The sequence below is a fragment of the Stenella coeruleoalba genome (assembly GCF_951394435.1).
Source record: "Stenella coeruleoalba genome assembly, chromosome: 17".
NCBI classification, from domain to species: Eukaryota; Metazoa; Chordata; class Mammalia; order Artiodactyla; family Delphinidae; genus Stenella; species Stenella coeruleoalba.
The window spans coordinates 2,802,873-2,814,900 of record NC_137163.1 but is presented as its reverse complement, the minus strand read 5'-3'; the positions used below and the strand labels follow the sequence as shown (position 1 = coordinate 2,814,900).

The window sequence follows — 12,028 nt, the reverse complement described above, 5'->3', positions numbered from 1 at the left end:
GCTGTGAAGAAATGGACTCAAAGTCACACGGCCAGCATGAGGGTGACCCACTGGGAACCCCAGCTGCGCACTCCAGAGCCCATCCTCCGGACACACCGCAGGCCCACCTTGTACCATACACAAAATTCCACACGGGTTAAATGCGAAAGGACAAAGAAAACCTGGCAAGAGAATACAAGAGACTACAAATCAAAGAGAAGACAGATAACGTCACAGAGCTTGCTGAAGAGGTCGTGCCACTTTATACCCTCACAGAGTGTATGAAACGTCCAGCTGTTGCACATGCCTGCCAACACCTGGAATTACTCATCTCTTTCACCTCAGCCATTCTGGTAGGTGTGTAACAGTATCACACTGTGCATTTATCTGATGACTATGGGGCTGAACGTTGCTTCACTTACGTCTTAACTATTCGGACATCCTCTATTGGGGTGGCTGCCCTTTTCTTAGTGATATTTTTGATCCTGGAAAGAGCCAGAAGAGGCTGTTTCAAAGGACATGATACAAGTACAAATATACTTAAATTAGATGTAGAAGTGAATGAAGAAATTAGTATGTAAAACTTCTCCAGATGAACTGTAACAACCCCATTCAGATCTCACCAACATATGTGCCATTTGTGTGATTCCCTTCCTTCCCGACTAAAGAATTTCAAAAACTTTCGACCTAGGCTGTCTCTTCCTCTTATTCCCTTGAGCAATAAACGCTGTGAAACGGAAAGCTTTAATGGCAGAATGATGTCTTTTCCAAGAGGATCCTCATTTCCTTATTTTGATTCCCCTTTGTCCACAATCAGGTCCGAAAGGAGGTGTGTTCCACACAGGCCGCTCCCAAGACTTGTCCAAAGCGCACTTACGTTGCAGCCCTTGTCTGTGAGGTAACTGATCCCTTCTTCGGGGCCAATCGCCAGCTCCACCGAAATAATCCAGCTTGACTTGAAGGTGAAACGGGTGACGGCAAAGGTACCAGAAGGAAAAAGATATTTTAGATAAAGAACCATGGACACATTAAAGGACCAAAGGGGGGCTGCACTAGCTTGCTACTGATCTTTATAACCAAATAACACAAAATATTTACAACTTCACGGTGCAGCATCTGCTGAGCCTAAGCAGAGACAGACAGACTGCGCTCGTTCCAGTGGGTCTCAAGCCAATGGTTTCTTTGGGAAGATTATATGAATAGATAAACTAGCCCTTAGTGAACAGTTAATCAATGAATCGCTGGGCTGGAATAAAAAAAAAATCTTAGGCATGCTATTAAAAAAGGATGGTTTTAGTCTCACGTTGACACATTTTCTTTTTGTATTTTTCCCACTGTAAAATGATAAAATATTCTCATGTTGTTAAAAATGTGACAAATTAGATTTCAATCAGAAATTTAGATATACATGGATAAGAAAAAGCAAAAGAAATCACACCTAGTCCCACCCTATTTCCAAGTCCCCATACTTACACCAAGGGCACACTTGAAGCATTCTTTATCAAATCTGTACACTGGGGAGAGGATCTCAAAGAATTTCAAAATACTTTCTTCTCTATTAAGGTTGGCAAACTGTCTAAATGTTTGTTGAATCAATTTTCTTAGTGTTTTGGCCTGCATGATAAAATTACAAACATCTTTTTAGAGCCAACAATGAGTAAAGACCACAGCAATAACAGCCAACACCAAGGAACATTTCTTGTCCAGCCACCACTTAATACCACCTACATTCACCAAATGTTGTATTTATCAGAGCTTTGTTTCTTTTATTTAAAAAAACATAGTAAAATACACATAAAATACACCATCGCAACCATTCTAAAGTATACAGTTCAGCAGTACCAAGCTTTATTTCTTAAACAGAAATTGATAAAGCAATAATTGGCTTATTAGAACATGTGGTAAACAGTTAGGCATTAAAAATATAAGGGCTATATTCGCATGTGACCTGAAGTCGGCAAAGGAGGGGACATAAAGGCACTCACACATCCCAACCTGGGAGGGGAAGTTGACACACCCTTTCTGAAGGCAATTTGGCAATAAGAAATCAAAAACTTTAAAACCACAACCTTTGAGAAATTATTCTTTAGGAATGATGAAAGAACTGTGCAAAGACGCAGCAACAAGGAGGTTCAGCACGGAAGCGTGTAGAGTACCCCACAACCGGCCATGCACACTGCAGTGTGTCTGCTACCCAGATGTCCTAAGACTGCTGTGCACATCCCATTTACTGACATGAAAATCTGTATCACAGTGCTACATGAAAAAATAAGACAAGGCAATCTGTTGTAGTGTAGAAGTCTTTAAAAGGAGAGCACAGGATATGGGCCTCACACAGGCTGGCACACACGCACCAACGCACAGTGAAGACAAACCAGCCATGCCTCTCTTCTCTGTGTAGTGGGATCACAGGTGATCTCTGGGTGACTTTTCATTTATGTGAGTTTTCTATTTATAAACCATGAGCATCTGGATGGTAGAGGGTGGTGAGCCCACAGTCCATGGTGTGTCAGAGAGAGGAGTGTGGCCTGAGGGGGCCAGCGGGCAAAGGATGTGTGATGGATGAGGTCTGGGGAAGGGTACAAGAGGGTGCAGGCCACAGGACGCAACTGGGTCCACCCTGGTGAGATGCAAAGCCCTGGGGCGGCCTGGAATAGGAATACTGTGATCCGACATAGATTTTGGCAGGAATACTCTGGCCGCTACGTTGGGAACAGTATGAAGGGAGCAGGAGAGATCCAGTGAGATGCCAACAAAATAATCCAGGCGAGAGGTGATGGGACCCAGGCACTGCTGCACAAGTGCAGAAGCAGAAAGGAGTGAGAAGTAGTCAGATTTCAGATTTGTTTTGAAAACAGAATCAACAGGATGTACTGAGAGGTAAGAGTTACCACTGAACTGAAATGGCCAAGACCAGGAGAAGCAAGGCGGCGGAGGGTCTTAGAGAATACCAGGGGCCACCTGAGCCTCGGTGTGAGATGCACACAGACAGGAAGCAAAGCCAGGAGACTGGAGACAGGACCAGGGTGGGATCTGGAGGGGCAGGGACAGGACCTCATCCCATGGCGGCCTGCAAATCTCAGCAGTCAGGGAAGTGGGAGCAGGTGAATCAGCAGGGGGTGGCATACTCTGGTGGGTCAGGGCAGTGACAGCCTGCCTGGAGTGGCCTGAAGGTGCCAGTGTGGTCAAAGGATATCTGGATCTGGGACACGGCAGAGTGAGCTGGACCGCTAGGAGCAGTGGTCAGCGTGGGATCCAGTTCCAGAGGGGCTGCGGTTACTGGAGATGAAGACCAGGGTGCGAGGCGGTGGGGGGCAGAGAGCGGGCCCTAGATAACCTAGGGCTGGTGACTTTTATTTCACAAGCTGGCTCTGCTCCTGCAGAGAAGGTGTGGGGGAGAATGGAAGCAGGAAGACCGGCGCCGGGCACGCATGGCCACCTGGGTGATGCTCGAGATGGCAGGGAAAGCGGGAAGTCGACACAACTCGAGCTTTGGGTGGAACAAGCGGGCAAACAGAAGGGGCGGGGCTCCGGGAAGATCAAGTCCCGTTAATTCTGAACGTGCCTGAGATCCGCAAGTCTCCCGAGCTGAACCACTGAGCATAAAGCTGGGTACAGACCCGAGCTCAGGAGACAGCAGGGCTGGGTCAGAACCTCACGGTCTCCAGCCGACGTGATTACAGGCATGGGGCCTGATGACTCCCACAAATACAGTGGCCGCAGGAAAGAAGTGCGGGCCAAAGCCTGCTTGGTAGGCCAACATTGGTTTTAACCAGGGCTGGGGTTCTGACAGGTGAGCCAAGTGTGGAACTACAGGCAATTGGAAGAGAATCAGTTATGGTTTTAGATCACAGGAACTAAAGTGAAGAGAAGCAAAATGGGTTCAAGGGCAAGGCTTGACTATCAGATGTCACCTACAACATGAGTGGTTGGCCTTGGACACTCTGTAAAAGAAAAGTCTGGGACGCGTGGTTTGGGGAAGAGCCGTCCAAGCTCTGGCCACGAGCCCAGAGACTGAAAAAGGCCACTCTCGCCACAGCTGAGACGGCATTTAACAGCTGTTCTGACTCCAGGCTTTGCAAACACTCTCTGCGTCTCCTCTTGAGCATTAGACCCACACATATGCACGTGCCCACCTGAGCTTTCCACCTGAAACTCCCAGACATCTGAAAGCTGGCATGCCACCAAGAGAACTTGTGACTTTCTTCCAGGCCTGGACCTCCTCATCTCAGCAAATCTCCCAGCTGCTTAGAGACAGAAACCTAGGCGGCAACCTTGACCTCTTTCGCCCACCTCTCAAAACCCACTGCACTGCCACGTCCTCAAAGTGCTTTTCCAAAAGCCATGTTCTTCTCTCTAAGCTTCCCACGCAGCAGCCCCACTCTTGCTTTGATTTCTGTGATGGTCTCCCGGGGATACAGAATTCTGGTAGAAGAGAGACTAGTGAAAAACAAGGAAATGGAAATATCTGTGATGTAAGCATTATACGTAGTTAGTTAGTTCTTTGTTAAGTGTGTAGAAATAACTCTCACGTAACAGGTAAATATGCGCACATGTAAAGATGAAACGCAACACCTTATGGTCCCTGCTGATTCTCATTCTCCTGCCGACCCCATGGCACAGTCGCTTCCAATTCCGCGTCTCCTTCCCTCACTGTGGTCCCCTGACCCCCAGCACCTGTGGAATGGGTCAACTAAACTGTGCACCTGACCATTCAACCTGCCGGAAAACTTCTGAGCAACTGGGCAAATAGGTTTGAAAATAGTAACTGTGCAGTGCTAGCAGACAGACAGCCTGAGCTACAGGTTCACGCCTCTGTGCCATCCAGCTGACTGTCAGTTTTCCGCGTGCTGCTCTGCCCGGCCCCTCCCGAGGCCTACACGTCACCCGGCTAAGACAGGAAGTCACACTCATGGGCAGCGGCCGCAGGAGCTGAAGGAGGGAGCGCGCCCATTCAGGGCTGGCTTCCTGAGGACACAGAGCCACACCCCGGCTCCCCGCCAAGCGAGAGCGGGTGCACCTGGCCGGGAGTGAGTGCCCGAGCTTTCTCGGGGTCTCTACTCCAATGTGGCCACCCAAGAGGACTGAGATTTCCGGCCTGCAGCAACCAGTGTTGGGCAGGAACTACAAAACCCTCGCTATCTGAAAGGAGCCCCAGATTCGTTTCTAAGAAGGATGCCTCAGAGAGCATCAGTTCTTTCTCCTTTCTCAGTAAGGAAAAAAATTCCACAAAATCTGACTCCTTAGAATCTCTTGATATTAATCAATACACTTCCCTGTTTATAGGGTTTCAACATCAGCTTTGTGTTTGCCCAGACTTAGGAAACAAGGCATCTATCAATCAATGCTAGTCAGTCTTAAACCAATTCATATACAGAGAGAAAGCCACTCAAAGTGAGGCAGTATGACCAGGATGAATCGTCGGACATTGCTGCTATTCAGCCTCTGAACAACAAAAATAATTGCATATTAATCAACCTAATCTTTATCAGATGCTGCTAGCAACAATGGACTCCGAGGGCTTCCTGGATGAAAAAGTTATAATGTAGTGCTAAAGAAAACATGCAAGAAAAGAGTAACAGGCTAAGAAACATTAACTGAGGAATTATCTCCCCACCTACCAAATGCTAAACATAGATACGTTAACAGTGCATGCAAAGTGTGTTTTTAACTGAGCTATAACTGACGGATAACGTTGTATTAGTTCCAGGTGTACAATATGATGATTCAGTATTTGTATATACTGTGAAAGGATCGCCACAGCAAGTCTAGTTAACACCCATCACCTCACATAGTGACACATTTCTTTTTCTTGTGATGAGAACTTTTAAGACGGACCCTCTTAGCAACTTTCAAATATGCAAAACAGTGTTAATAAGTACAGTCACCATGCTGCACATCACAGCCCTGGGACCTGCTTATAGCCGGAGTCTGTAGCTTTTGGGCCCTGCACCCATTTCACCCACTCCAGCCTCCAGCAACCATAACCTGTTCTCTGTATCCATGAGCTTTTTTTCTTTTCATATAAGTGAGGTCACAGTATTTGTCTCTGTCTGATTTATTTCACTGAGCACAATGTCCTCAAGGCCCATCCACATTGCTGCAAATGGCAAGATTTCCTTCTTTTTATGGCCAAGTAACATTCCATTGTGTGTGTGTGTGTGTGTGTGTGCGTGTGTACGTCTGAAGCGTGCTTTTTTTCCACCCTACCTACAGGAGCCCAGACCAGACGGCCACTTCGGTGCTGACCCCAGGCTTCATTCTCCCTGGCACACAGCAGATGCCAGGAGCTGGCTGCTGAATGACTGCTGAGCCAGGCACTTCCGTGCTAACCACAGGGATGGGAATGACTAAACTAAGTGCTCCTGATAGGACCCTAGGAAACCATTCTATTACCTTGAAGTACAGAAACTTCAAAAAACTGGTAACTATTGATCTTGCAACATTTCTAGTTCTGAAATTAGATTTCTACTGTGAATTATACTCAAATAAGTTGAAATTTGGCTATTTTATTTGCAACGTAATTTGAGATTTACAGAAGAGCTGCAAAGACAGTACGGAATTCCTGGCCTTCGCCCAGTGCCCACCTCCCCCCATCACCTGCCCCGGAAGTTAACATCTCACACGACACTGGAATATCCGTTAAAATTAAGACACCAACGTTGGTACAAGAGTACACGCTAGCTGCGGACTTTACTCAGAGCCCCTAGTTTGCCCACTGACGCCCTCTCACTGCTCCAGGACCCCACACTGCATTTACTCATGTCTCCCCATCGCCTAGCTGTCAATTTTGTAGACTACCCTCAGGTTGGGATTGACTTGTTAGTTTTGCTGGTACAGTGTTTTTAAAAATGTGCCTCTGGCACTACTGAGATCAAAGAGTCAGAAAATTTAAATATACTGTAAATTATCCTTAGTAATCGGGCACATATACCCCAATCCTGTTTTGCCATCAATCAATCATAGCTTAAGTTCCATCAAATACAAGGTAACCTTTCAACACTTCAACGTGAGCATTAACTACAAATGATCTTCTAGAAGTCTAGATATGAAGGGAAAAAGGCATATAAAACAAAATGGCCTTTGGAAAAGCAAATACTAATTGGTCTAGCCATTCCATAGGGCTAGTCCGGGACAAATAAGAAGCTGATGTGAATTTCTTGTTAGTTGAAGTTTCATTGGCAATAGTTTTGAAGAGGAGACTGTCTGAACACAACCTAATTTGTACTGTAGCTGTTACATACCTATGGGTATACGTTTATGTCAGTCATACCCACAAGAGTCTGACGGCAATCAGTTGAAAGAATTTACATAGAAGGTGAAAAATTTTTGGCATAAGGATATGAGCTACTGATTAAGCTATTTAAGAAGCCAAATATACATTATTTGTTTTACAAAAGTATACTGATTTCCTTTACATTAGAAAGCGTGTGAGAAATGAAACACTAGACGAATCTGTACCTAAGAAACAGAAGCTAGAAGTCAATTCTGTTCTCCCTGCTCGCATCAAAATCAGCAGCAACTGAACCTTTCAGAAAACACAAGTGCTATCTGTTTGGCTCGCGAAGCTTTCTCAAGCTCCCGAGGGTCAATTCCTTCCCCTCCACTACCCGTGCACACACAGGCTCGGCCACCACTGCCTCCAGGGCTGACACTGCTCACCTTGATCACCTTAATCACCTCCAAGCCTTCTTGGTTGGAGTGCTGTTGCTTTCGATCTGTCCTCCACGCTGCTGTCAGGTTTATGTTCTAAAGTCCAAAAGGTGACCATGTCCCTCCCCTGCCATGAACACCCAGGGCCCCTACGTGCTCTCATCTGAGTACTGACGTCCACACAGGCGACCACAGTGTCTGAGCTCTAGTCACAGGGCTGACCTGACTGCCCGGTGGAGCTCAAACAGCAGCAGAAGCGCATCAGGGTCGGCAGCAGGGTGAGGATGAGGAAGGCCAGTCAGGCTGGGTCCTGAGGGACAGCCTGAAAGACACCTGGAGGGGACAAGTCCTGTGCAGGAATGGGGACGTTTCTGGAGTGACAGCAGGGTCAGAGCGGGCTGCCCAGGGAAACGAGCTTCTCCAGCCTTCCGGTTCTTCTACCTTGTGAAGGAGTATCATCACCTGCGCTATTCTCATACCTCCTTCCACACGGTACCCTCTACCTGGAAAGTGCCTCCTCTAAGTCCAGTCATCTTTCAAGCGGCCCTTAAACTTATTCATTCATTTTTTCACTTAAATAAGATTTAGCGAATGTTACTGTGTGCCCGGAATCATGCCAAACACAGGGTTTAGGGCAGAGAACACAGCAGATGTTATCTTTGTCCTCGTGGATCTTAAAATATAGTGGAAGCAGGCAGACAAAATGCAAACAAGTAAATATCTAGTAATTAAAACCTGAGAAAGTAGAATTAAAAATTAAGACCCTGAGCAGGACCCTAAGGTGGAGGATGTTTCTGCAGCCCCCTAGGGAGGTGAGCAGTCTGTACGGGAGAGGACGCCGAGGCTGAGCTTTAGAAGAGCCGGCGATGGGGGACCTCCCCGGGGCCTTCTCACCTCGGCTACACTCACACAATGGCACCTGTGACGTGGACCTGGGGTGGCTTGTTTTGAGTATGAGGATCCTTTTTAAATACAGAATAACTTCTTGGGCTCCCAAATGCCAGCAGTCATACCTCCTGTGATAACTGCTTATCTACACACAGCTCTAAGGAGACTTCGCAGTAATTCTCAGGCCACCCTGGGACTAATGTTTGAGCACTGATGGTGCTATTAATGTGACATAGCCATTTTCGTATCCTTTCCTGCTTTCTACTTTTACACTGGGTGGTGCACTTCTCTGTCCAGTGATGGGGTAAATGCCCTGAGGAACGGTGTCTTACACTTGTGAGCGTCTCCCCCTGGGTCCACCCAGCAAAGGGCAGGCCGATGCACAGGGTGGGCTTCTGCGCCCATGCCAGGGCCTCACTCTCCAGGTCAAACTGAGTCCCAAGTGATTCAAGGTGATCGGGTCACAACTTTCACCAAGGCAGTCTGGCTTCCGAGCCAGTTTTTGAACCACTGTGTTCTGTCTTATCCCACTTGGGCCTCAGTGAGTGGGATGGTCTTCCACATGGCTGCTCTAGTGTGGAACATGTCCTCTGTGATAGAAAGTCAGAGCAGTAACAGCCACAGTCTATAAACTGCACTGTGACAGGTACTTGTGGTAGCAGTTTATACACATACACACACCGATCTGCTGAACAGCCACACCAACCCTACAAAATATTATTTTCTTCGTTGTGGAAATAAGAAACCAGGTCCAAAACCATGAGGCTAGGAAATGGCAGAGCTCAGCTGAGCTGGACTCTATCTTGATCCAAAGCTGCGTCCTCACACCACACTGGACCATGTTCTGGATGGGCTGGGGAACCACACCTCGGGTCCCCGGTGTCCCCTCCCCTGCAGTGGGAGCTACAGGCAGAGACAGGAACTGGTGCCCTGCAAGAGTTACTAACGGGGAGGAGTGCCCTTGGTGGAAACAAGAGCAGACAGACCTCCAGAACACACTTCTACGCGTGCACGCGCACGCATGCGCGCACACACGCTACAGCTGCCACTATGGCTCTTTGACGTGCCGCTTCTGTACTTTCGTGTGTCAAAATACCCGAGACCGCAAAGACTCAGGCGACGAGGACCGCTGTGCTCGCAGCCTTCTTGGTGCTGTGCTTGGCCGGACGCGCTCACAACCAAGAGGCGAGACCACGGCTTTCTGGCAGAATGCTACGCCTTTAAACATCTGCTTGCCCTCAGCATGACCAGAGTAACTGTCAGCCTTTTATATTACGACTTTCACACGGAAAGGAGAAAACCGCATACCACGGGGGAGGGGTCCGCCTAACGCGGTCGCCTATTACGATAAAGCAGACTAATTACCTTGACTGAGTCCAGTAAACTCCTAGGAAAAAATCGCTTCAAACCAACATCTTTTCTGAAATACAAAAAGAAGTGTATTAACAAATAACACCACCAAATCGATGAATAACATGACATTGTCGCAAGAACATAAAAGCAGTTTAAATTATTTACCCTTCCACATGTTATTCTAGAAGGAAATAAGTATAATAAAGCTCCAATGTACCCGCACAGTCATGGAACAGGTGGGACAAGTAATTTTCTAGATCTGTGCAGGAAACACCGATACAAGCTGGTTTAGGTAGAAAGTCTTTTTTTTTTAAGCCTTACTATTGCAAACCCTCTAAAATATTGCCTCTTTGTAAATTACAACAGTAAACAAACTGTTCTTCTTTGAGCATTGTTTGAAGGTTAGCCTTATAAACCTCGATTCCAACTGGGTAACGCACTGTATTTGTATAGAAAGTAGACTGGCCTGATTAGGGAAAGATCTGGGATATAGCAGGGAAGCTTAAATACCTTAGATTAATCCTAAAGGTTGACTGTTTTTAAAAATAAACTTTTTGATTAACATTAATCAATGTTTATAATCTCAGTTTCACACAGGAAACAAAACAAAAAAAGAGAAATTAAGTGAGTGGCCTAAGGTCAAAAAGCTGAATGTGTGGAAATGCTGAAAATCCCAGTCATTTTCTTTAGATCAAGCTACAAAATCAATCGTTAGTAACAAGAGCCTCAAAGCATTCCGGCCAAGAAAACCGATGGAAAGAACAGCTCACTCTCATTTTCTACTTACTTTGGGTACTAAGTGAGCCAGGCTTTTGGCCACTAGAGGGCAATCGTGCGCTAGTAAGATGAAATAAAGCCTCTAGACATGAAAGATTATCAGGAGACACATGGAAAATATAAAAGGATCAAGAAGGAGAAAAGCGAAATAAAGGTACCTTCTCAGGATTACATAAAAAAATAAAATGAACATAAAGTATATTAAAAAAATAAAGCAGGGATGACTTCTTCACACGTAATTGTAAGTTAGCAAGTATTACCAATGAAACCATAGAAAACATGTCAGAGTTTATATGGTTGACTCTAGATCCGAACATTTTAATCCCCTATTCCATACTCTACTAGTTAGTACCTAAACCGACGAACTCCTTGCTAAATCCTGGTCTCAGTTCTCATATTCTTTTTCACTCTGTGGTGATGATGATGACACTGTTCACTGCTCCCGTACACAGTCCTTCCTCAGCTCCTATGACACACTGTTTTCTGGATTTACTTATCAGCAAATTCATGTAACTCCTGGCTTTCCATTTATTTTTCTAACCACTTTTGTTTATAACTTCCCTTCCTTATCTTTTCAGATATGAACAGGGAAAGGTGTCCACCCAAGTTCTTCCACTTTTTGTTGCCTCCTAAAAAGACAGGAACTTTGCATTTTAAGGATTTGGGTGCTAATCACTATCGGAAGTAGCAAAATAAGCACATAAAAGATAAACCAACACCCTAGAATCTTAGAGGCATTATTCCTGAGCACTTTCTTCCCTGTCTGCCTTTGCAGGCAGCTGTTCCATAATATAAAGACCTTATTTTCACAGAGGGAGCCCTGCACTGGAATCCTGGCTTTGCCGCAGGAGGATTTGGCTATGCCTTCATGCCTGTCAACCTCAGTGACCCACGTGTAAAATAGGGATGCTAATCCCTGCTGCCAACGGCGGTGCTGAGGAGACAGTGAGAATGTGTTAAGTCCCTAGAACTCTACACGGGTAGTTCCCCTTCCCCCGGAAGCACCCGGGATGCCCCTCCTGTCTGGCGAGAGTCTGGTCTACAGGCCTGACTAGCCGTCATCATGAGCAGAGGGAGGCGTGACCTGATGGTGCCAAGAGCAGACGTGCTGTAGGGAGGAGGGGAGGACACAGGCTGGAAGGCAGGTATGAGGGAGGCTCTGCTGGGAGCCCGGAGGAGGGTGGTGGGAGGGAGGGTGGGCAGCAGAGGCTCAGGGATGCTCTGGACGCAGAGCCAGCAGCGCTGAATGAAAGGTGACAAGGGAAGGCCGAGGCACCAGGAAGAGGAAGCCCGGGGGCCCAGGCGTGCCTCCTGGGACTTCTGCTTCTGGAGAGGGGTCGAGCAGGGTGCACGAGACCTCCTGGTGGAGATCTCAAGG

General features: G+C 46.8%; 1 protein-coding gene across 12 annotated transcripts in view; it reads right to left on the bottom strand.

The window, feature by feature from the left end:
• PTK2 (protein tyrosine kinase 2) overlaps positions 1-12,028 on the bottom strand; it is a gene marked incomplete at its 3' end in the record, with an annotated part of 253,282 nt that overhangs the window by 106,338 nt on the left and 134,916 nt on the right. For all 12 annotated transcript variants that reach the window (XM_079902116.1, XM_079902122.1, XM_079902124.1 and 9 more), the window contains 3 exons: positions 9,886-9,940; positions 1,453-1,593; positions 857-934 (listed from right to left, as the gene is read on the bottom strand). In XM_079902116.1, the coding sequence (XP_079758242.1) occupies positions 857-934; positions 1,453-1,593; positions 9,886-9,940 (274 nt within the window). The remainder of the gene's footprint in view (positions 1-856; positions 935-1,452; positions 1,594-9,885; positions 9,941-12,028) is intronic.